This window comes from Bombyx mori, chromosome 14, assembly GCF_030269925.1.
Source record: "Bombyx mori chromosome 14, ASM3026992v2".
Classification (NCBI taxonomy): Eukaryota; Metazoa; Arthropoda; class Insecta; order Lepidoptera; family Bombycidae; genus Bombyx; species Bombyx mori.
In genome coordinates, this window is record NC_085120.1 from 140,910 (window position 1) to 167,681 (window position 26,772).

Genomic DNA, 26,772 nt, shown 5'->3' on the forward strand with positions numbered 1-26,772 from the left:
CTCCTACGAGGTCCCCGCGCAAAAGGGGCGCGCGGGGTATGTGAGACTCTACGATCTGCATGGTGTTATGAGCAGACCGCGGGACCAAGGATTTTAGGGCCCACCCACTAAACGACTCCCCTGCACTCTTACACCCGACGTCCGATCCCCTCCGAGGTCAGAACCCGGATGAGGTAGGGGGGTTACCGCGGTCAACACTACAACCAGACGGCGCGGCTCACCCCAAGGACGCCCAGCCGACGAAGCCTTCGAGGCGAATCGAAGGCGCTCCTCGCAAACTGCGACCGCGGGCTGGGCTCGGAGCATCATTTCCCTAAACAGATACCAATGAAGTAAATAGTTTTATGTCGTACGAAGTCTTCCCCACCTACCACCAGGTCTTTTTGTTCATAAATGATTTAGTAGCAGGAGAGAGCACTCGTCTCTTTCTTTCGGTAAGTCCAGCAAGCCGTCGCCGACGGGATGAAATGTGTTTCGGTTTTTCTCGTAAGTGTCCTCAGCGGAGCCCGCCGGCCGTGGCGAGGCCCGGTGTTCACGCCACCGCACGCCAGGACGGCGGCCCGCGGGGTGCGCGTAGCGGGAGAGACAACCTCTACCACGTTTGAGTTCTCTCTCGTTCTAGTTTCGGATGAAAACTATTTAATGACCCTGGTATGGACTTTCACATACCTCGCCTACCGCCTACCGCCCCCGCGTGTAGGCAGAAAGTATTTCGATACGATTTCTGCCAAAATACAAAGTTTTATTGAAATATTTTTAAATATAGGTATTCCATTTGAGAGAAGGGAAACGAATATCGGTTTTGATTCTTACGGAAATTCTTAATTCGAGTTCCAGCTGTGAGCGATCCGCCGCGCGTGTCGGTCAACAATAGCACGAGTCGATCTGTATTTAGACGTTTCGTATAAAGTTCCGGTCGACCGGTCAGCGCGCACAGAGAAGTAGGTCGTTGGCTCCTCCTCGGCCTGCTTAACCCGTTTGAGCAAGACGAGGCTGGGGCTCCACACGGCGCGGTTGGCTCACCGGCCGCGGCCTTGGCCCAGCAGCCGGGCAGGCGAGCCGGTGACGCGCTCTTGTTTCGTCGCTCGAATTCAAATATATTTTCTTAGCTAATTTCTAGACACAGTGAATCCTGAAAATATGAAAGCGAAATGTTCATTAAATTGAATTACAACAGGTAACTCAAACTTGTTAGGGCAGTAAATTAGTGAGAGAGCTCTTGGAGAGAGTTAAGGAAAATAAGGTGAGCGCTGGCGCAGTGGAGGTCGAGGAGGCCGGCGTCCGTCCACGCACATTCGTATACGATACGCAGAAAGGTTTTATAAATTACTAGCGACCCGCGCTCGCTTCGCTTCGGAAACATTAAATTTTATTATTGATAGCCGAGTCCCGCAATGTTATGCCGCGGGGCGAAGCTAGTCTAAAAAAAGTAACCACTCACCATCAGGTGGGCCGTATGCTCGTCTGCCTACAAAGGCAATAAAAAAAAACCTAAGTTACTCCTTATATCATCAACTACCTATCAGTGAAAGTCCCGTCAAAATCGGTCCTGCCGTTCCAGGGATTAGCCGGAACAAACAGACAGGCAGACAAACAGACAAAAATTGTAAAAAATGTTATTTTGGTGTATGTAGCGTATATATTTATATGCATTAAAATGCATTAAATGCATTAAAAAGCTGTTATTTTAACATAACAAACAGACACTCCAATTTTATTTATGTATAGATCTTTTGGCTAAATGCATACTATTACATTATTTTTGACAAGCAGTATATCGCTTATAAGTTTTGCAGCACCTAATTAACGGGTTATTATTTTTAAAACGCAGCGTTTGAGCTAGGTTTTTACATCGCGATGCAAGAGTTACTCTTGCTCTGCTGAAAAGTGATGATTTCATGATTTCACGGTGCGCTCTCTGCGGTTAGATGTGGCTGGTACTAGCGTGGATAGGGCCCTATGGATAATGCTCCATGTGAACACATTTTTTTATGCTATTCATCTGTCCGGAGCCTGTTGCACAGTGCTCCACGCGGTCCCGGGCTGCTCGTGGACACTATAATATACTTCAGCAGTTCCCGAAATGTGTGTTGGCCATCATTATTATTATATTCTAAATATGGAAGTACCGCATAGCGTTCACTGTGTGAGTGCCGTTTATTTGACTCTACAACTTGAAACTGCAAGGGGGCAGGCAGGAGATATCCCACCGCAGGGTGTTTCTGCAGTGGTCGAGTGTTGTTTTGCCATGTCATACATACATATAACGTTGCGATACGTACGATACTGCACATAAGCACCCTCCCCATGACGGGACGCAAGCTCTTGCCAGGTCTCCTCCATTCGGCAACTGAGTTTACTAAAGTTTTTTAATAGTCTGTAGAATTGTGCAATCAACATTATCTCGGTGTAGTCAACTAGTCAACATTCAAGCGCTTGGAAAGCTCATGAACATAGCCGATGATAATGAGCGCCTGAAGTCCCTTAGGGCCGGGCTTGCTCCGAGACTAACACCTAGTTCTTCGATTCAATTCCATACCAAATTAAAAAAAAATATATCAATTTTTTTTCTAAATACACTTTTATAGTTTAACTTCGATAATGAGTTTTTTGTATTGACTAGAGCTAGACTCTGAAGTCATTTACCATCAGCTACTGGCCGTCGGCTTATTTGAAAGGTAGATCCATAATAGTCCAACACCACGACGGTCGCTGTTACCGTTGAAAATTGTTTTATAAACAATATAAATAATAGTAGTTCAGAGCATCGCGCACAGTCCGCGCCGCGACGTCTCGCCGGCTGGTTATCGCGATCTCTAGTAATGACCAAACAGCCAATATGCTTTCTTTATACGTGACCACGTGTTTTCTGATCCTCACTACCCAAGGACTCAGTATAGGAACTGTTAGTGTTAACGTGACCGAGCCCCAGCAGAGAGCCAGCGAGCTCTTTCCCGATTGGGTCCCTTTTAAAAACAAACACGGTGAGGAACTTGGTGAGTTCGTTCAAGTGGTCAAGCCGAAACCGAAGAAGAGGTTAGCGCTTCCCGTCAACTTTATACTTAAGGCTGTCGCGGAGCCCGAGGGTGATGATTATTATGACAAAGGACAAGGAGAAGGTGACGGAGACGACGCGTATGACAAGAAGGAGTGGTCCGATGAAAACAGACCCGCCCCCTCAGCGTCTGCGAACAAGCAGATCGTAGGCATTAACCACACTGATCTGTCAGGCATAGCCGGACTCGTTAACATCATAACACAGAAACCTGCCATAGCGATAGCTGAGGCTATCAGAAACTCTAAGATTTTTGATACGACACCTGCTTCTGTACTAAAAGCTAGTACCGAGAAGGTGGAACAATCAACAGAAGAAGTACATGAGTCAAACCCGTCAAGTTCTGAGGATACGAGCAGAGAAAAACAAAAGCCTGAGGAAACCGAAGAAGAAAATGATGATGAAGAGTCCAGCACTGAAAAGCAAAAACCCGAAGTAACAGATGAAGAACGGACTGAACAAGAACGTAAGAAAGCTAAGATACTAAGCAGTGTGGATGAACTCAAGGAAAGACATGCACAAGAGCAAAGAGTTATATCAGAGAAGGTAAAAGAGGAAGAACTGATCAAAGAAGAAAGAGAGCGAGACAGTGGGCAGTCTCTCTCAGAGTCAGACGAGAACGATAAATACAGTGTACAAAAGAATTTTAGGAATCTCGAACCAGACTACGAAGAATACGATAACAGTGAGTCAGTAGGAGACAAATACAAGATTAATTCTCCGAAACGAACCACGAAAACACCTAAAAGTAACAACAACAGAGTAAAAGGAATGAAAAACGTGGAAGTGGGGAAACTCTCCGTGTTCAAGAGCCCTCAGCTGTTCGCGGTGTACGACGATGACAGCGACGAGTCCGTCACCTCCGCCAGACCCCCAGCAACAAGAACCAGAGGGGGCAAGTACTCCTCCAAGTACAAAGCGAACTCGACATCAGCCCCGGACTCGGACGAGAGCGTCCGTATATCTTTAATACCAGAAGAAAACAATTCAAAAGGAGAACCGACATTATTCTTCCCGAAGAAGAGGAAGAACAGACGTCGAAGGATAAAGACTACCACACCAGCTACCGATTCTTTTGTGGCCGAGACGGTGGCAGACAATACCGCGAAGCATCTGAGTACAATACCTGACGCAGCCACCGCGGACACTCTCACCACAGCCGGGGACATGGTGTCCTCTCCGGACACTGTCTCGACCACCGCCGATGCCGCGTCTGACGCTGTGCCTGCTCCCTCCGACCACAAGAAAGAAGAGAAAAAAAATGAAGATTTCGAAAACGAGAAAGGTGAGTACATAACTACACCAATTATTACTTTGCTCTTGTAACGATGACATCAGTATTATGGACTTATATTAGTTTGCTACATTTATTTCAAAGGTTTCCTTGAAGTAAGCGATCAAGAGCTTTACAGTGAGTTTGTTTCGCCGGTTCTTCTCAGGACTGTGGCTTATTTTGGAACCGGTGGTAGAGTTAACATTGTTATTTATATTTTGACATTCAACAAGTGTGTCATACTGACATCTAAGTTGAAATAAATGTTTTTTGAATTTGAATTTGAATAAAAGAAGAAGAAAGTGTTTTAATATTATTATCAGTGTTAAACAGATTATAATCGTAATACCAGGTATGCAATAATATTATTTCGTTAAAACTCAAGAATTTGCATTGATCACGTAATTGCAGGTTCTGTAAACAAATAAAACGCGATCTATCGTGACTCATGAATCAAGTGTACATAGTTGAATATTAGTTTGATAGTTCGGGGATTATATTATACGGAAAAATATAAAAAAGTATGCATAATCAGTTTGTGTTTCATAAAGGGCCCCAAAAAAATACATCAGCATCGGGTTGCTTGATACACTCAACGACGTGTTATATTCACTGTGTCATATTGTTGTGTGGGCTGTTCTGTGGGCTGGCATACGTCCGCATTCTGTCTCCGCCTGAGCGGAGTAGCGTCGTATCTTCGTCGCCTAAATAGGACTTGTCGCTGCCGACCGCCGGTACGATGATCAGTGCTGATAAGTCTACGAGTTCATAATATCGGAGAGAGTGGCTCTAACACCTTCGATGTGCCACGTAGGTCGCGCGCCTCTTGGGCACAGAGATTGCCCACTGAGTTTCTCGCCGGATCTTCTCAGTGGGTGGCGTTTCCGATCCGGTGGTAGATTCTGCGAAGCACTGCTCTTGCTAGGGTCAGTGTTCGCAACTCTCCGGTTTGAGCCCCGTGAGCTCACCTACAAACGTTAGGGCGAAGTTGAAATAGCCTCTCAAGGCTATCAGCATAGGTAGGACAAAAAAAAGAAGGGCACGGAGCCCCCGGCGCCGCCGCAACATGTGAGTAGATCTCGGCCGCCCGGCTGAACCACCGCACACTTAAATGAACCAGGAACAGCCTCCTCGCGATGTACTCGCTCGCTTTATATACTTTATTTTGATAAATTCCACTTGTACACACATATCCTTGGCAAGATGTAAAGTTCTGTCGACAACGTCATTTTGTAAATGTCTTTGTTCCGCTAGAAATGGCGACGTGAAATATGATGTGTTTTCGATTGTATAACGCGAAGGAGCAGAGGGTCGACGTTGCCTCCGATCGCTTCATACACTTACCAAATTGTGTTTCAATGATGCATGAAACGTGATATTTTTGACAGACTTCAATGTCTTGAAAATTGTATTTTAGATAAAACGTTGGGCATCAATTTTATCTTACAAAAAGAAGTGAGAGAGTTTTCACACGCAACCAGCACGTTATAGTTAACCTTTGTTCTAGATCTCAAACCAGCGACCAAATACAATCAAATACGCCTTCCCCGTTCGCGTCTTGAGACCGTAGTGCAGGTAGTGTAGGGGTGCGGTGTCGTGCGGAGTCGTGCGGGGTCGCGCCGTGTCATGCGGGGTACACGGACCGCACGGAGGTACCGCACAGCTACGTGGGTCTTCTCAAGCGCAGACACACATTAACAATAATCTCTATATATTAAAATGAATTGCTGTTCGTTAGTCTCGCTAAAACTCGAGAAAGGCTGGACTGATTTGGCTAATTTTGGTCTTGAATTATTTGTGGAAGTCCAGAGAAGGTTTAAAAGGTAGACAAATATGATAATCCTCGAAATTAAATAAAAATAGCAATTTTGTTTTTCCTTTGATGTATTCGTCCGTCGGACGGATTCCTTTCGTATGTTTTAAGTTTATTTTGTAAAGTTTAGGTCTTTTATTTATCGATTGAGGCACTACGAAGTCTGCCGGGTCAGCTAATTAGAAATAAAATACGATTCAAGAAAGCGAAGCAACTAGGTATTTCTGTGATTTTTTCCTTTGGATCTCTTTTATTTCCATGGGTGTTTATTTACTTATAATTAATGTTGAGTTATTAAATCAGGATAGTTAATGTTAACAACAAGCTCGGAGAAGGCCTGTGTCATAGTTTCGCCAACGAACGATAGGCGGCGCGCGAGTAGATGCAACCAACAAATATAATAATGTTTTTATTTTTCTACCTATTCTAGTAGCCTCGACGGGTTATTCTAGATTCACCGAACTAGTAGGTGAGCTCGTGGTGCTCAAAACTTACGTTGTTGCTAACACGAACCCTAGCAAGAGCCGTGCTTCGCAGAATCTACCACCGGATCGGAAACGCGACCTACTGAGAAGATCCGGCGAGAAACTCAGTGGGCTGTGTCTGTGGGTTGATTTACTCGCCGAGCCCTTCGTCACAAGCGACGGGTTCGACGAGAACGATGACCGGAATAATGCTTATGAATATAATACAGAACAAAATTTGTACTTTCACAAATTATATGAGAAAATCAATTTGTTTCCAAAGTCTCAAACTGTCAATATTAAGTAGCGGTCAGCCCATCACGGGCCGCCGCGGCGCCGTCAGAGCCTCAGATCAAAGTAAGCAAGGCTGCCAGTGACAGCCTCTTTCAACCTTCCCTCGTCTCGCATATCATTATCAGTTTTATTCCTTTGCATTACAATCGTGTTCAGGTTGCAATGATCACACGTAATTTGGTGTAACCGTAGTAATCTGTTTGACAGTGGCCGGGCGAGGGACGCGGGTTCGATCGATTCTGTTCCACCGCGTCGTAGCCCCGGGGCTGGCTTGCAAACGTACCGAGTCGACATAGTGAAAACTCTTAGACGTTAAAAAAAAATCGGTTATCTGTAATGTCGGTTTAGTGACGATAGTTGAACGTGACAACGTTATAAGAAAATACTGATGGAATGGTTTCATTTTTCAATTATCGCAATTATCGTTGCTATAAACAATTGACAGCACATTCACTTTTCACTGAACTTCATACTTGACGAAAACATGTAAATGTATTATTGTATAGCAGCTGTCCACGCGGATGCATCGCACACTCAAGTAGGAGAGAGACAGATGTCGAACGCTGCCGAACGCGGAGGCCGATTGTGCCTCTTTGTCGCTCGTTGCGCGCTCTCGCTTGCACATCAAGCCTTAAATGGAACGCCTCATGAGTCATGTTTTTTCGTGCGTGCAGCAGGCTCCATCGAATTATAAGACGTTGTCACGACAATAAAGCCAAGAAGCCATGTTTATTACCGTGCGCTACCCGGGGCTCTGAGTTCTACTGTACTCGCTGTCCCTCCCGCCGTACACAATAATATCTCGTTTAATGTGAGTCCCTGCTCTACCTATTAAAGAGGTTCATATTATAAGGCACGTTGGTTATTCTGCGCATAGAGATGAGCCGGTGCGGCGGCGGTTTCGGAGGGATAGTCATCAACTAGTTAGTACATACGAGTAGTTGCGCGGCTAGTTTCATGCACGATGTTATTATTGAAGATCTGCCGTTAACATTCTGTCGTCGTAATGATGTAGGGACAATCACTCCGACGTCCTACATAATATTATATTAGGTACTTGAGCCGCGCTCCTGCGATGCGCATACTACTCCACGCCACTGGGAACTTTCCCATTATTCATTTCCCTTTATTACAAATAAATCAAAATACTCTTCCGGTACAATTACATTTATCTTCAGTTAATGATGTCTGTCGTTATCTGTACCTATACGTCAACGAAGGCAAAATCTCGGAATTTATCTTCGTTTTGATAAATTGTATGTCAGGGCTGGAGCTTATTAGTAAATAATTTCGATGACATGAGTTGATGTCTGGCCCGCGCGCCCCCGGTAACGTTACTATCCACCCCCCGGGGCGGAGCGTGGGGTCGAACAATCTATTTCTATAATTTAGTCATCAAAATTAGGCGGTTCTACTTTGAGGTTAAAAGAATGGGACTTTTTTTGGACGAGTCTCACAGTCCACCTCGTATTAAGTGGTTACCAGAATCCTTAGATCAAGAAGTTAAATGCCTTCACCGATCTGGAAACATGAGCTTTCAGTTTCAGTTCTATGGTACAATGACCGCCCCTCGTTGGGACCGGGGTATGTGACTGGCTTGCGATAGAAACACGCAGGGTGATGGTGCCCACCCGTGCGGGCTCACAATATTTTTTTACCATCTATATCACTGCAACTGGACGCTTGCAGGACGCCGCACGCCGCTGCGCTGGTCCCATATTGTTTTGTTGCGGGCTGCATGGGCCGGTTGCTGATATATAGAAAACGTGTGCTTTGTGCTGCAATACGGTTTATTTGTATGTTTACACACTTGATATTTTATGAGTGTAATAAACACGTCCGCTTGCGGTGAAAAGTAAAAAAAGAAGAGAGTGACATCAACAATGTTGTCAGTCATATAATATTATTTTCCATACTAAAATGTTTGAGTTGCCAACACATATTAACCCATCGTTTTTCATATCAGTCCCCTAGAGTTATTGAGACAAATACAGCCTTAATATTTTTTGCTTCTCAAAAACACCGATGAAACATTTCGTTTGTTATCATAATATCTTAAAATTGTCTCTGAACCAAGAACTACAATCAGTAGATATGTACACACCAAGTGATTGTACAAGCACGATCGCTTGATATGTGAAGAGGTGTACACTGTATTCACGACGATTGTGCTGTAATCGCATTTGTAACATTGATCATCTATATTTACAATAATTATAAGAAGTAGCTTCGTACTGCCTCCGGGCCTACTGTGTCTGGTTCTCAATGGTCATGGAATCCTATTTTTAGTGCGAGGAGGAGATAACCGTGTTCCCAGCTGGGCGGTGTGGACGTGCCGGACTCCATCCCATCGCCTCTCAAAACTCAATAGATAGTTTGGAATACGGTAAAATGGATAATATAACAACTAGCCAAAGATAGCTTGACGGTGTTGCTGGCATGGCTCTGGAGGAAGGTGTAACGCGGCGCCATCAAAGCGGGCTCTCGGCCCGCTGAACGAGGGAACCGGTGGTCGTGTCGCTGGCGGCCACCGGTCCGGCGTCCGTGGGACGGTGGGATGGATGTAATGTGCTCTGCGTCAACCCTGTCCCGCCGTTTCAATAGCCCCAACTGGGCTCCGGCCCGGTCCGAGGTAGGGTGCCGGTTGTGAGCGGCAGAAGTTTTTAGTGAGGTTCAACTCCCACATACCCCACCTGCCGCGCGGGTGGGGATCCGGCGATTTTCTCCTGTGGAAAAAAAAAAAAGCTTTTGTATAAAATAAACTTAAAACAAACAAAAGGAACCGTCCGACGGGGGACACATCAAAGGAAAAACAAAATTGTTATTTTTATTTAATTCCGAGCATTTTCATATTTATCTACCTTTTAAACCTCCTCTGGACTTCTATAAATAATTCAAGACCAAAATTAGCCAAATCGGTCCAGCCGTTCTCGAGTTTTAGCGAGACTAACGAACAGCAATTCATTTTTATATATATAGATAATAGTAACTTTACATTTATGTATTAAAAACCATGTTTTTCAAAATAAATCAAATGATCAAAATATACATGAATTCGCCAAAATGAAAACGAATTCCTCAAAATATGTAGGTAATCAAAAAAAGTAAAAAATCAATTCCTACAAGAAAATGTAAGCAAAATAAATCATTTATTTTACAGCTCTTCGTAAAATTGTCGTAATAGTTTGGAATTATATTTTTGTTAACTAAATCGAGTAGGTAGTCCTCTCGTGTTACGACAAGGATATTGCATCACTAAACGTGCCCTTAGGTGTTAGTGCGCACTTGAGAGTGCAATGAAAACATTGACGAGCTTCGTGTCTCTTCAAGAAAAACATTGGTTTTAATATAATTGATTCCTTTCTGGTTAAATCCGTGCCTTGCCCTCTAGATGGAGCGCCATGGCTCGACGGTCCGTCCCCCTTGCGTCCTTTCTTCACAGAAGAACCGTACTGATGGAGCAGCTGAATTCAGTTCCACGCCACTAATTGTTTGGATATTATATACGTTATATGTGCTCATCATACAGTTGTGATAACCTTCGGTCCTCTGGAAAAAATTCCACCTTATGAGAAAGTATTATATATACATATATAGTGTCCCGAGTAGCACGTCCTCCTCCTCGCGTCGTTTCCTCACCGCTGAGGGTCGTGAGCATTATATGTCGACAGGATTTTGCTCCTTGTCCCGCCAGCGCCTCCGATCATTGGCTGCATGAAGGGCGTCGTGGAATAGGATCTCTAGTGTGGTGCGGATTTGGTCGAACCACCTTGTCGGACTGCACCCGCGCGGTCTCTTTTCCTCGACCTCCCTCTCCTTCTTAGCACGTGCTCAGTGACTACTCTTTCCAAGTGAAGGGACAACATCATATTAGTTTAATCGTATAAAGTTGCTTGGGCGGTTTGCGAGGCCAAGCCGATATCACAGTGATTATTTAAGAATGTGAGAGAATCCAGTGTACTACTACATATTGGAATAAGAGCAACAAGGAGAAATAAAACCTCTAATAAAGATAATTCGATACAATACAATTCCCAAGCGCGTTCGTCTGTCAACAAAACCAATACAACGTCATTATTTTTTCAATGAAATCTTCGTCAAGTAAATTGTCATATATAGGGGAGCTCGCCGGTGGACGGACCTCGACAATCTTGTTTGATATCAATCTGTGGCCCGTCCAGGTAATTTCACGGGTATTACTGCTGTCTCGCCGCACGACAAGGAGTTTGTACTCTGTTCAAGTGAGTGTATGGAAGCGTGCACAGAGCGACTCTTTCTCTCTACGAACAACAACATACCATATTGTCTAACCGGCGTTATACCTATGAGCATGGCGCTTAAAAAATTGTCGTCTTGCTAACTATAAGTACCTGTGAGACCTCTCCCCTTTACGACCATGTCCGGTCACCGTTCTCATCCAACCCGTCGCTTGCGACGAGGGGTACGACGAGTAAATTAACCCTCAGACACAGCCCACTGAGTTTCTCGCCGGATCTTCTCAGTGGGTCGCGTTTCCGATCCGGTGGTAGATTCTGCGAAGCACCGCTCTTGCTAGGGTTCGTGTTAGCAACGTCTTCAGGTTTGAGCCCCGTGAGCTCACCTACTAGTTAAGGTTCCGCTGAAGTAGCCTCTCAAGGCTATCAGATTAGGTAGGATTTAAAAAAAAACACGACCATGTTACTTTCTCAAAATAATTGTCCACCAAACTACTTATCCCTAATTCTTGTCGTGAGTGTTACAAGGGGCGTATTGTAACAAATGTATTAGACAAGCATGAGCTCCCGTGGAACTGTTAGGTTCGTCTGTTAGCAAATTCGCCCCCCTGTCTGAGCCCGTGACCCCCCCCTGTCCTAGTCAAACTGAAAAGTCATCCGGCCACCACCAGTACTACCTCTTTCCAAAGAGATTCTCCCAGCATGTGGCCATTCAATAACAAAAAACTCTGTTACCTTTGTTTTTAAATCAGTATCCACCATTGTACACGCGGCGGCGCGCGGCGGTCCCGTGCTGTGCGCGAGCATGGTGCGAACGATCTGCAACAGATCCCACAGACATGCCGTCATGAGTATCGTAATTCTAATGAAAACGAAAGTGTGACGCGAGAGAGAAAGTCTACAGAAATGATTACTCTAGAAAATTTACATTATTATTGGTTATTGGAGATAGACGTCGGATAGGATGGTTTACTGTTGATCGAATTGGCTGCGGCGCACCGCGACCGGTTCTAACCAGTGATCACTTTTAAGGTCAAAGGGCTATTTAATCGAAAGTAAGACTTCATGTCGTAAGTTAAGCAACGACACCTTCGTCACATAGTCCGAGAGCTCGGGCCGGCGCGCTCCGGGAGCTCTCTGACTGTCCTTATACGAGTACTGTATTAAATAAACATCAGAACGGACGAATATAAATTATGCAAATAAATTCTATCCAGCGTCCATTATCAGGAACAATTTCCTAATGAATTTATTGGATAGTTTTGAGCACTCGAATTCGAATCGCGTTTTCAATCAAATCATATTTACATTTGAATAAAGTTGAGCATTAGAATGTAGATGACCTAATCAGCATGCGGGAGACGAGCCGGGGACCGACCGGACGGCGACTCAGCACTCGCACTAATCACTGCTATGCTGTATGTGCTGTCATTTATGAATATTGCTTCATGGCAAAGGACCACTAACCTTTTAGGTTACGGATTATCTTAGTATGTTTGGGTTTCATCAGTTTCCAAAAGTTGCCAAAAATTGCAGCCTTCTCTCTAGTAAAGTCATTGTAAATAGAATATGTGGTGGTAACAAAATTGGTTTCTTACTGTCAGCAACTACAACTTGCTCAGTATTAATACAAAGAAATTAATGAATGATTTCTGTGGTGAGATAATGTGTTGGTAGCATGGCATGTGAACAAAACACATCATCAACCTTTTGTGGCGAGCCTGCTCTTCAGATACGATGGCGAGGACATCTTGTAGCTCGTAGTTCAGCGATGGGAGCCTTGAAATAATCGCGGTGAAAAGTACGGGCTTATAATTCGTGTCTTTGACAACTTCTGGAATGATCGCGCATCGATTAACCCCACAGCAGCCCCGTCGCGGGCAGAGAGCGGTGCGACTCCAAGGGTGCTCATTGCTGCCGAAATATATTTATTAACTCTTTCCCGTAACAAGTTACTGTTAAATAGACTCCAGCCTACATATTCCTGCGGTCATGAGTTTTTTTTTATTGCTTAGTTGGATGGACGAGCTCACAGCCCACATTAAGTGGTTACTGGAGCCCATAGACATCTACGACGTAAATCCGCCACCCATCTTGAGATATAAATTCTAAGGTCTCACGTATTACAACGGCTGCCCCGCCCTTCAAACCGAAACGCATTACTGCTTCACGGTTGAAATAGGCGGGGCGGTGGTACCTAACCGCGCGGACTCCAAGAGATCCTACCGCCAGTAAAAGTTCCGCGAAGGGCACGGTAGCCACATGTGCGATAGCTATTGAAACTGCGACGTCGCTGTCGATATATTTCGTAGCAATGCGAGCCAAGCCGAGGAATGTCTGTTACGTGAGAGTCTGTTGCCTGGTGCTTACTTGTTGTTGTTCTGTGCAGGAGGAGACCGGGAGTACCACTCTGAGCACGAGGAGGAGCACGAAGAACACGGCAGAAAAGCTTACGAGGTGAGCTAGCTTCTATCAACTTTAAATTATTTAATTTAACTTTAATTGAGGTGAAAAATCTCCAAGTAAAGCATTTGAAATATTGAGAAGACATCACATCCTTAGCTGCAAGCAAGGGCTCGTGTGCGGTTTTGTAAAGCTCTCAGTTACTTATAATTTATTTATTTATTTATTTATTTGTTTAAGGATTACTGACAGGGTTTACAGTAAGACATAAAATAACATTGACATGTATAGAGCAATTGATAACTGCAACTCTAATTAGAGGCAATCACAGCATGCATTACATTAATATATCAATAGAGATTTAACAATACTATTAATAATAATAACAAATTAAAAACAAAAGAAAGACAACAAGGACAGTAATACCCGAGGACTCAGACCAAGGCTGAGGCTGAGGTTCAACAACAACTTTTTATAATTTTGTTCTTGAATATTGGAAGGGAATCGCCAAATATGTCAAGGTTTTTAACTTTTCTGACTAGATTATTATAAAGGTTAGTTAGACGAGGAGTAGGTGAGTGCTTGCCTAGATTGGTTCTGCTAAAGCGGGTGCTGAAAAGAGCAACTGGGCGACGAGGTAACCTGGATGGCACCTTCAAAGAGAATTTATTGAGGATGGATTGGGAGTCGACAGTAATTTAATTAATTTAATTTATCTATTATATAAATCAAAATAAAAAAGTCCGCGACAGTATATATCTATATTTTATGTGTAAGCCATTATTGCCAAGTAGTGAACGATAAATAACATAAAAATTGATAATTTATTTGTAACGCATGGTTGATAGCAACAAATTGATCCTTATATCGTAGTAAATACTATTATCGCATCTAGTATTTAAAGTAGATGAACATTGTCTTTTACAATACATATTAATATATTAGGTACACTACATATTAATAATACAAAATATTCGAAAAATTATCACGATAAGCACCCGAATGCGCGATATTATGGAGCGGGGGAGGGGAGGGGGGGGCGACGTCGGTGACTCATAACGGTTGTGTCCGTAATGCGAATTTTCAAGGTACAAAGTACAAGGTTCAGGTTCAGATTTGTATAAAAGAAAATTCAATAAAATCAATAATAATTATAGTCCCCGGAGCGAATCGAGGGCGCGCGGCGCGGCTGGTCGCTAGTATGATAATAAAATATTGTAATACCTACCATGTAAACAATCCACGACACATGCAATAGCGAGACGGACACGATTGGATCTACATGTGCAGCCTAATCTTATGCTCGTTGTTATAATTTTACAAGTTCCGTCTCGTCGTGAACACCACGCGGCCGAGACAGGACTCCGGAGGAATGTTAGACACGTAGAGCTGCAGACCGGACGCCAGGGATGCTCGTCTCTGAGGAAAGCAGAGCCGAGCACTGGATTTAATATTAATAGAGTTTTATAAAGAAGAGGGACCCCGCTGTTAGACTGCGAAGAGGAATCCTCTTATCCGCAGGCGTCAATCATTATTTATTTAACTTACAAACTTTCGCGAGAAAAATTCTTACGATATTATGTTAAGGTCGTGTCTACACTGTCTGTGTAATATTATTGTTAAGTCCTCACGTAGCAGGAGCTCGGTCTCCGTCGCTGTGTGTTTGTGTGTAGCTTCCAAACGGGAGGTCGATCTAAAATTGGTTCGAAATCAAATTTAGTGAAATCGTATCTCGACTGTATTTATGAAGTCTTGTCCCATTATTTTAGCTGTTGTAGTGGTAGCCATCATAGAAAACAAGATATTTGACAGATGCCTGAATCTCTCGCACGACATTTTCAAGTTAAGCTCGCATATATACAAGTTCCGAACAGCAACATTCGGACCGTCGCGTCGGTCTACCGCTCGGTGGAAGCTCTTCCTTTTGTCGTAAACCTACACTTTCAAGTAGGAGTGAAGATTTCAGAAATAGGCTGTACTACTGATGACTCCTAATGACTTCAATATTTCAAATACTAAAAGTAAAAGGAACACGTTGACTTAAATGAAGCCTTTTTTTTAACGCCGGGGAATCCATTTACGTATACCCGGTCGAGGGGTTTATGTCGGACTCCGGCGCGTCCAGAGAAGAAGAGAGAGAACAGGAGAACGGGGTCCCCCTTTTCTTCCAATTCCTGCCGAGAGACTACGCCTTGAGAAAGGCGCGCGAGGCTCTGCACGACGTCAGCCACGCAAGAGCTACCCCGCAAAACCGACTACCGACTAAACCTCATCGAGACTTAAATGAAGCCTAGCTCACTAAAATGAAATAAACGTTTCCAAAAGCATTACAATTCACAGAATTTGAATTACGATCCTTAGTTAGAACAATAAGGCCCCGGCGCGCGACCCACAGCACACGGCGCCCCCTGCCGCGTCCTCGCACTCCGGGATAATGTCACAGGTTCGAGATCAGGACATAGATATACTCACGAAAGTGAAAGTTGGGAGTAGTGTTCATGAGTCTCATGATTAGCAACTTGATATCAGTGTTTGTACTTTACAACCCCTTTTGCATCCAGCCATACATATTACCAAGGAGCCCCTATCTTATGTTGTAATAATTCTTCGTGTTATTTTCCAATGAAACCCTCAATTTAAATCGTATTCCGATGCACCGTGTCGCACTGCTCTTTCAGAGGATTGACAGGAGACTGGAGGCCAAACCAAAACAGCTCGTCTGTCCATGTGTTTTTCATTAGCAATATTTAAACACCGGCATGGCCGCGCGCGTCGCTCGCCGTCGTCAAATTATTATTGGAGAACGAGGTTCGGTTCTCGGTCGTGAAACTCATCCGAGGATCTAAACGTTGACGGGTATGGCGCGTTGAAGCTATTGCGGGCTGCCTGCTCTGAGTGTTTAAGGTTGGACCGTATTTCTAGCGAAGGCTTTGTACCCTTCTCACGATCATAAACCGATTGTGGCCGATGTAAATGTCGCTATTTTCAAGAAAACATTTTAATACGTTTTGTGTGTGTGAACGGTGCCTAAATCGTATTGATCCAGAAATCCATTGGACGCGCTAATAGCCTGAGAGATCTCTCGAGGCTGCCGAGAAACCAAACGTACTGTTCAACAAAACATTATTATCTGATACATAAACAATCCGACGTATGGACGCACGCGCCTCGCCCACGGGATGATGTCCCTTCAGCTTTCTGCAAGCTCACCTCCGCGACATCAGTGCTTGCTGTGTTGACATCGGCATATATGTACATACATATGTAATAAGGAACGATAGTTGTTTGAGCGTAAAGAAAGTAAACAAGCGTGACACGTTATCGGAGCCGGGCCGCAGCCGGGCCGCAGCCGGGCCGCAGCCGGGCCGCAGCGGGTAACGTAGGCGGATAAAGCTTACGACATTATGACTCTATCCTTCTAGTTGCTGATAAATCTGAACTCTGTCCTCAATAGAATGAAACATTCTGAAAAATTTAGAAATTGTATAGTAATCAAAACAGCAGTCAACAAAAATTTGTTTGAGCAAAATACGTTGTGTTGTTTAAGCTTAAACAATTTGATTAATTTGTCGTTTACTTTTTGGATTGAACTTGAAATATTGGATCGTTGTCCATAATCTGGCATGCACTTGACCTGTCTCCTCGCAGGCTCGAACGTTAGTAGACAAGTCAGCAGATTCTAAGGAAGCACGGATAAAACTGTTTTTAGTACATGGTGACTGGGCGCACCCGTGAATGTGTGTGTGTGTGATCACTCGGAAGCAATGTAATCCAGGTGAATTGAAATAAGCTCACGTTCTCAATTTCGCGTGGAGGACCTGGCAGCGCTCAAGACGCACAACAATATAATTATTTCACTTAGTTGCGTCGGCAGGCGTGGGGGCGCCGTCTCGTTGTGCCCTCAACTTCACATAGCTCACGGCCTTTAGTTATGCTAATAAATATCTCAAGTTTACCTCAAAGTCTCCGATTAGGAGCCGCAGTGATTCCCAGGATAACAATGTGTAATATATTCAATCTGCAGGTATTCTCGGCATCTCGGCAATAGAGTAGGTTTGGCGAAGGGAATATTAATGAGTTGAAAATATGAATCCATTAGCAGCGTGTGTAGCCCGGCCCAGAGACGACGGCTCCGAAACGGATGGCTTATTTACAAACATATTCTGACTTCCTCACAGCCGGCTTGCTGACACAGCATCGGTTACGTCAATAGTCTACACTAAAACCACCCAGACACAGTCTCTTCTCAGGTAGAGACCGTGCATCACAATGTTTTCAAACAAGGGCATTGTTCTAATAGTTATTGTTTTATATTTTTTGATTGTCTAAACATGGCGTCATGTCGTTTGAGGGGACAATTAGGATTACATCTCATGTATTCGGGTGTTGTGGTAGAATTAGAGCAGTTTGATAAACTAATGATGTCACTGATGTCGGCAGGGCCGGTAATATCCTGCCGGGTGCGATATGCCACTAGTCACGACAGATATACATATAAATACATATGTATATATACAAGAGCCACACAGCATGCGTGTCTTATCTTATCATGTTAATTATATGAACATTCGGTGTCATCTTCGTCCCCCAACTGCTGCCCCACATCTACAAACACGTTAAAGTGTAAGAGGCTGTGGACACTTGGTATCCGTTACCCGAGTGGTCGCTATCGTTGCTAACTGTTCGCACTCAGTGTACGTTGTGTTGCTTACAATTTTTACTTGCAGAGTCCGCAAGATGGATCATTAGCCAATGTTCAGAGGTAGGTACTATAAGTAAACTCCCAGGGACCTATCCCAGCTGAGTTTTGAAAAACATGCATATCGCTTCAAGGTATCCCATTAAGGTGAAGTCCAAGTCTCAAACGTGACTGTCATAGTCAGTGAATTTAGTCATTATTCCTTCGTGGATAGGCACATAGGATATTGTTACTTACCGGTGCCCTCACAACGAAACTCATCAGTAGGGTTCTTGGTTCTACTTGTGCCTGACGGAGATACCAATCACTCTCTCAGTCAGAAAGGCCCATTTTTAACCTGCTAAATGAAAGTGAGCGCTATCGTCAAATGCAATTATAACTGGTACAAGCTGCAGACCAAGTCGAAATTAAGTTACGCACTTAGTGCTCAAGTTAAAGAACTCAGTCATTAATTTAATTTAGTTGCAGCTTAAGTGAATATTAGTAGGTACCTCTAACTAGTTTACGTTTGCAAGTTTTACATTCAGTTTAAATTTTAGAATTTGTACATTTCTACACTTGAATAATTCATTAAGTGATTTAAACTAGTCTTAATGTGATAAATGCCTTAAGTGTTAAAGTCTTGTTTATGCGAGTGAATGAACTCCTCTCCGACAGCCCACCGCTGGTCTCTGGTCGACTGCCTGACAGTTTCGTGGCATTAACAAGCAGGACAGTGGTGCCCGCTTGCACTGGCTCACATGACCACGGATGGCTATACTATCGTTTCTGCTGGATACATTCTCTCACCAAACCAATATATCATTGCTATGTTTCCGCAGGGAGTCCACAAAGACACAAGAGTAGCGAAAGGTCACATCGACAAAGAGAACCACCTGGGGAAGTACAACGACCAAGGCGGCGTGGACAAGCATCACCACGACGAGACCGGGCACTACGGCGCCCACCACCACGAGGAGCATGGGAAGAAACAGGCTAAGGTATGTTCTACATTATCACTCTGGAATTGAAAATATAATTTTTTCCCGGTTCTTGCGACTCGAAGACAAAACTAAGACAGAACTAAATCTGTAACGGCTAAACTAAACTAAACTAAACTAATCTAATCTAATCTAAACTAAACTAAACTAAACTAAACTAAAACGGCTTACCCTCACCGGGTCAGTCGCCCGGCGGTAACGGACCGCCGGGCGTTATGCCTTCTACACTTCAGAAATAATTTACTGACATTAGTAAACGTAAGACTAAGTCGTCTAAACAGTTTTATTGATGAGCATCATTCATCATTGAGATTTTATTTATTTTATTTGGAAGACAAACATTGTGCTTAAACTATATAAAATCTAACCTTACAACTAAACACCATTTAAATGTCTCCGCATTCATTCTATCTATTCTTCTATTCTAGTATTTCTAGTTTCACACAAGATTCGGTAGCTAGCTTTTTTTTTATTGCTTAGATTTGTGGACGACCTCACAGCCCACCTGGTGGTTACTGGAGCCCATAGACATCTACAACGTAAATGCGCCACACACCTTGAGATATAGTTATATATAGGTCTCAGTATTGTCACAACGGCTGCCCTACCCTTCAAACCGAAACACATTACTGCTTCACGGCAGAACTAGGCGGGGCGGTGGTACCTACCCGTGCGGACTCACAAGAGGTCCTACCACCAGTAAGTAGTTAGTCTTTACGCGCTAAATGAAATTTCAGTATCAAAACGTAATTTATTTGTCGACAGTACGAGGAATCAGGCAAGCATTCCAAAGGTCACAGCACGAAGGGAAGTCACGACATCCACAAAAAAGAAGAATACGAGAAGAAAGTCGAGTTCTTCGAGGAAGAAGGAGATTCTGATGAAGAGGAGAAGCACGGCGGATATCATAACGAACGAGAACATAAAGGGGTGAGACTTAACACAAGAAATGAATAGTCTTCCAATCCTAATGGGCTAGACGCTTATCGTAGTCATTTGATTCCCTAACAGAGACTGTCTTGTGTTCCCGAACTTTTGATAACAGTCAGATCGTACATTTCATTTTAACTCGTAAATATTAATAATTTCCATTTTAAGGTTGTCGTTATGTTGTAAAGCGCAGCGACAAGCTTAAGTTGTAAGCTCGTCTGTTTGAGAGTCCTTGAGTTTTAAGATGAGCAGCAAGATGAGGCCCTAAATATCAAGAGAACTTGTCTGCAACAAAAATACCCGTGAACCCACAATAATTAGCAATCTGAGTCTCCGATCGACTCTGGGCGTCACGAATCGCGCCTCAGCATTTTTTCATCGACCAAGACCATAGTCGACGAGATAAAAAACTGTAAATGATCTTCGCCCGGCCTTCACACTGTTACAAAACAAACACGGGTGGCGCAAAAACACCAGATGCTGGCTAGCGGCTACCGACCGCGCGAGTTTCATCACAGCATCCATCTCAAACTGATTTGTAACTGGTGTTTCATCAAACGCTTGAAAAGCGTTTTAAAATGTATGAAATTAGTCTTTTTGACATTTGTCGATAAAAAGATTTCATTGACGCTGCCGGTGGATCCAATCGAGAGATAATGAGGAACCTTGCTACATTCTCAATCAATATGACAATGGATATATTTTGTATTGATTTGTGATTACTCAAACGATGGAGTGGACGTGTAACGGATCACTGTTCCCGTCCGGGCGTGGCTGGAATAGCCCCTTAGGCTAACAGCGACTCGGTAGAGAAAAAAAAAGATGACTGTTATTGACTGGAGGATTCAGGGAGTTCATTATATGTACTAGTCTCCGACTAGATCTGTAGCGAATGTTGTCTAAGTTAGAGTGCGCTTCTCTCAATAGTTCAGTTCTTGATCCAACGGAAGCTACGGGCAAAGGTGGTTGAAACTGTCTTTTTGTAACTTGATCTGGTAATTTAAAACAAATTTCATAAATGAATATAATAAAATTTTCACTAGGAAAAGTCCTGTCGCCCTGTCTTTTTGAGTTCCAAAACTATTTATTATTTAGTCTAGTCAGTCGGTTGCAGGATAATATATTGTAATGAAATTAAAACTCAACCAACCTCATATATTGATACGTAATGCCTACAAGTCCACGCCGATGATTGCACAACGCGTGGGCCCAGCCTGCTCTCAGCGCCAAACATTGGAGCCGACGCATGTTTTCTTACGGTCTGAAAACATGTTTTGTTTGATCAGCGTATCAAAAAAGGATTTAATTTTTAAAATTTATGTTGTAAATTAATTAAGAGTTAGTGAACCAAGTTTTAATGTTAATCATTATTTAAAAGTTTCGGAAGTTGAGATCTTAGAACTTATATCTCAAGGTGGGTGGCGCGTTTACGTTGTAGATGTCTATGGGCTCCAGTAACCACTTAACACCAGGTGGGCTGTGAGCTCGTCCACACATCTAAGCAATAAAAAATAAAAATAAAAAGTTTTATAGTCTACGAGTCGCGAGGCGGCCATTACATTTCATACAAATACTATCACTGTAGTTAAAGCAACGGAGTTAAGAAAATTTCAAACAAACATATTTAATTATGAAAAGCTCAGAGCTTAACTCGAACTTAGTAGAGATAATAGGAAAACTAAGGAAATATCCGGATGCATAAAGTTTTATGATAACGTTATTTAGTTTTTCTTGGCAATGTTTATCGTGAAGCAACCAGGGGCTAGTTATATAACCACAGAGATGGAGATCAGCGCCTGCCCTTCCCTTCTGGTTGGAGCCCACACGCACTATGTACCCGCACGTAGTTTGTGTGTCCATCCAAATGTAAGGTCATACAGTAAACGAAGCGAAAAACATTCGAGAAATACCATAAACAAAATCAAGCCTGTAGTGTCTATGTATCACCTACAGACGGTCCGTAACTTGTACATGGTCGAGTGTAATTTATAATATAAACGCGTGAGACCTATTTTTGATCTCAGCTTTAACAATTTCGAAATATATTTTTTAAATATCTTAATAGCGAAGGATCATTATACAGTTGGCGATATGAAAACTCTGTGGGTTGGCAATTGAGCGCCAGACAGCTAACAGCACTGAACTGGTGATCGGTCGCTGTTCAGGACTGAGGACCTGATTATGCTTTGCATATTATTAATGACTGCGGCGCGAGCAGAGGGAAGCAGGGGTCGCTCGAGGATGCTCAGCTCGCCTGTCAATGAATCAAAAGGTTTTCTAATTCGAGCAGGATACAGGCTCTTTCAAAACGGAATGCAGTGTACGGATGATATCACTATCCTTTGGCGGTCGGGTCGTAATCCCGTCGGGATCAATAGGAAACACTTATCACGTTAACCTCCGGTCACTGCTCGGAGGCTGGGTCACGGTTTCGAATTCCACTTACGTTATATTTTCTACCAGGGCGGTCACTTCAAGAAGGGTGACGCGGCTGCCGGGCACCAACACCACTCAATGGGCAAGGGCGGCCACTTCGGGAAGGGAGGTCATGAGCACGCACATAAGGTAACAGTGCTTAAATATAGTCTGGAACTTTTCCAGTGATGGTACTTCCTTTACACGTGTTACATAATCACCTGTAAAACTATACACCGATACTTACCTTAACACGTTGAACACCACCGGTGGGCCTAGCGTACTGTACCATTCGGGCCGAGCGAAAATCAGAGAATCAGTAATTTTTATAAACTTGAGATTTTCATTCGAAAATTTATAAATGCGATTATTGCACGGAAGATTAAGATTAGCGGCTTTTGCCATCTAGTTTTTAAGATATTTTAAAAGGATATCTTGATAAAAACTACAAGTTTCTATTGGATTTGAGAACCACGCTGTTCTGTTTGATACATAGCTGCAATCTGTGGCTTGTACGAAGCGCTTACGTTGGAACACGCACGCGGCTCACGGGTCACCCTCATGGCCTGAATGGTTCGGGGAATGGTAAGATAAGGCTCAGCGGTGAGCACCGTGGCATGAATGAAAATGGCCTGGTGGTAGGACCTCTTGTGAGTCCGCACGGGTAGGTAGTAGGTACCACCATCCTGCCTATTTCTGCCGTGAAGCAGTAATGCGTTTCGGTTTAAATAGTAGGGTAGCCGTTGTAACTATACTGAGACCTTTAGAACTTATATCTCAAGGTGGGTGGCGCATTTACGTTGTGGATGTCTATGGGCTCCAGTTGAAGTATCAATCGTATTGTATTATGAGCAGCTGGATGGATTCATCCAAACCCAACGCATGACTGCTTCACGGTAGATTTGGACAATTTGGTGGAACCCACCCGTGCGGCCTTAAAACACGCCCTTCTATCCATAAATGGCAATCGGTGGTCGCGTTACGCAGGTATAGTATTCAGAAAATGGTTCGGTGGTGGCTCCGGTTTATTCCTCTGTCGTCGGGAAGAGATGGGGTGGTGCTGTTGTAGGCCGCAACTTAACCAAAAAACTGAATCAGGACTAAACTACTAAATTCTCCATATTTCCAGGGTCACAAATCCGCCGCCGGCCACGACCACCACGGGAAACATGGAAACGATCACTTCCAGAAAGGCGGAAAAGAGGGCAGCAAGAAATGGGTGTACCATCATGGGCATCCAGCCAAGACGGCGAATTTGGTCCTTGTCGACAAAAGAGCGGATAGGTACTTCCATGGACCTCAGTATTATGGTTGAATTTAGCACTTTAGATCTAAATTCGCTTGTCTATTTTATCATATCACTTGGGCTGGTTATTAAATTGATGTAATAGTATTTTTATATGTCATAGATTTAAGGTTGAAGATTCAGTGAATTAGATTTTTGTACCGAGCGCCAAGCTAGCTCTAGTGTAATAAATACCTTGTAACTAGTGCTCGCTCAGAGCTGTTATTTCAATTATCTAAATGTTATGCACAGTATAAAATTCAGAACACATAAAATCAAAGAATTAAAGTTGTTCGACTATCAATTTTAATGCTTTACGTGTTTGGATCGTTTTCACCTGATGTTGAGAAGTGAATCTTTTATTAGTTTGACCCATTCGAAGCACAGCCTGTCGACGACAAGTACTGAATTCGTAGGCTTAGCTTTAAATGTGACTAAATAATGAAGCTTTTTTTTATAAATTGGTAATTCTCAAAGTCGATTTTTGTAACACTTCATTTAGTTTGTAATTGTATTCAAAAAGCCATTAAGTCTTGGAGTTTACGAGGTATATTAATTAGTTTATAGTTTATGTATGCGCTGGTTTCATGAGATATTTATTCATCGGATTCCGAACCTCGGGGTCGTGCCTTCAATGTCACATCAATATATACACATATGTAAGTTCTCCGATATTTCGAAACTAATATGTACCTAATAGAAAATAAAAACTGTGATCGATTTTCATAGTTTAAAATTGTCGGAATTTCGAGCATTTAATTTCTACTACTTTTCTACGCAGTTTAATCTACACAATTAAATTTGTATATTTGCGTCGATAACGCTTTTATTAAAGTTTTATGAAAATTTTTAGACACCTGTGTTCATTTCACTCTGCGCAAGCCGAATCTTGTAATTTGTAAATAATCTCATTTGTAATGTTATGTGTTTATTGTTTAGTTTTTTTTAAATAAATCGTTACTGAAAACATAACTTTTAATTTAAATTGGGAAGATTTGATACTGGGTAACATTTAATTACGAAATAATATGTCGGAACATTGAGACGCCTTCACGCTAACGCGACAGGAACCGGCATATAATCCTGAAGCCACCGAAATTAGTTACTAATAAGACAATCGTTTGAAATAGTTCTTACGGCGCCATCTCCTCAAACGAAGGTCGGTGCTGTACCGATGCAAGGCTCTTAAACAAGATATTCTTTTCTCCCTGTTCTCACCATCTTGTATCTTATACATACATATATTTCACTTGTATCTTCGCGTGTTGGTGGATATAAAAACCACTGACTCAATAAATCCCTACGTAGAGAAATGTAACACGGTAGTAAAAAAATTCATGAAAAGATTCTCATCACCGCGCGAAATTCAATTTTATCCATTTTTAATAACAAGTTTCGACACGACGCGACGCAAACAAATGACTTCGACGGCTATTTGGTTTTTTTTTTTTTTTTTTTTTTTTTTTTTTTTTTTTTTTTTTTTTTTTTTTTTTTTTTTTTTTTTTTTTTTTTTTTTTATTTTTTTTGGTCAGGAGGAAATCGCCGGACTTCCGCCCTCCACTGGGGACGGCGGGCGGAGCATGTCGGAGTCGAACCGACTAAAACCTCCTGTCGCTCAACAACCAACGTCCAAACCTCACATGAGACAGAACTCATGAAAAGGCAAAGGGGGGAAAGTGAAGTGTTTAGTGCGGAGCACATCTCTCCCATCACCCTCCCCCTCGGGACGCCGGACTGGCGGTCGTCGGCGCCACGACCACCAGCCCTCTCGGTCGGCAGGCTATCCGGAGCCTGCCTAGATGGCGCCGGTTAGAGTGAGCTATCCTACGGAATACCCCGCTGGGTCAGAACCAGCGTGGGTCGAGGATAGCCGGCCTTCCATCACCCGGATGCTCTTGCGTAAAACGCGTGCAGAGCAGCTTGCACGACGTCTTCTTAGGTCCCTCTCGCCGGTCCCCAGACCGACATGTGAGGGGGACCCGAAACACTTAGAGGGCCAGGGCTTGGGCGAGATCCGCCTCCCTGGCCCCCGCTCGACGGCGGCGGGCTAGCGCGTCTCTAACGCGCCCCGCCGCCTCCTTCTGCGAGATGGTGCACTCGCAGAAGTCGAGCATCGCCTTCCACGACTCGTCGTCGCCGAGCATCGATGCCACAACACTCGGCAACGACAAGTCGTTTCCTATTTTTGCGACGAGGACACGGCGCCACCCCTCCCATGCGGGGCAGGCGACGAGCGTATGCTCTGCCGTGTCCAAGTCGCAATCACAATGGTGGCACTCTGCCGTCGGCTCGGCTCTGATCCGGTGCAGGAACTCACCGAAGCAACCATGCCCAGTGAGAACCTGCGTGAGCCGGAAAGTGAGGCGTCCTCTGTCACGATTCACCCAGTCCACAAGGACTGGGCGAATCGCCTCGACGGTCCTACGACCAGCCGAAGGATCGGCCAGCCGCCTGGACCATGATTCCAGCACGGACCGCCGAGATTGGGCCCTCCGCGCTCTGACCACACTGGGGCTGGGACGCGCCACGCCCCGGGCACGAAGGTCAGCCCGCCACTGATAGTCAGCGGCGAGCGCCTCCGCTTCCAGAACCCAAGGCGGCGTCCCAGCCAGTACACACGCCGCCTCGAAGGAGATGGTGCGATAACCACGAATGACCCTGACCGCGATGGTGCGTTGCGGCTTTTGCAGCAGCCTCGCCACCCCCACGGCCAGGGACTGGCCCCACACGGGCGCCCCGTATAGGGCCATTGATCGCACCACTCCTGGGCTATTTGGCTTAAGCGACATTATTGCGACTTTACAGGAGAAACATTTCAAGTTAATTTTTTTTTTTTTTTTTAAATATAACAAGTTGAACTTCTTCAGCTATTTGAATGTGGTAAACATAATTGAAGTTTAATTTAAAAAATCAAACTGTCGATATTAATCACTACATAGTATAAAAC

The 26,772-nt window shown here is 43.8% G+C and overlaps 1 protein-coding gene across 1 annotated transcript; it reads left to right on the plus strand.

Annotated features, from left to right (window-relative positions):
* The first annotated feature begins 951 nt into the window (after positions 1-951).
* LOC105841810 (myb-like protein X) lies at positions 952-24,792 on the plus strand. The gene is made up of 6 exons (XM_012691347.4): positions 952-4,340; positions 13,503-13,570; positions 19,037-19,195; positions 19,961-20,125; positions 22,589-22,690; positions 23,670-24,792. Exons 1-6 carry the CDS (start codon positions 2,840-2,842, stop codon positions 23,853-23,855), a joined length of 2,181 nt encoding a protein of 726 aa, XP_012546801.1. The 5' UTR covers positions 952-2,839; the 3' UTR covers positions 23,856-24,792.
* The last annotated feature ends 1,980 nt before the right edge of the window (positions 24,793-26,772 follow it).

Excerpts from the sequence above, each read along its gene's own strand:
- LOC105841810 (XM_012691347.4), top strand. The coding sequence starts at position 2,840 with ATGCTTTCTTTATACGTGACCACGTGTTTTCTGATCCTCACTACCCAA. Across the intron at positions 13,571-19,036 it reads ACGGCAGAAAAGCTTACGAG|GGAGTCCACAAAGACACAAG; the intron begins GTGAGCTAGCTT and ends ATGTTTCCGCAG. Across the intron at positions 22,691-23,669 it reads GTCATGAGCACGCACATAAG|GGTCACAAATCCGCCGCCGG; the intron begins GTAACAGTGCTT and ends CCATATTTCCAG.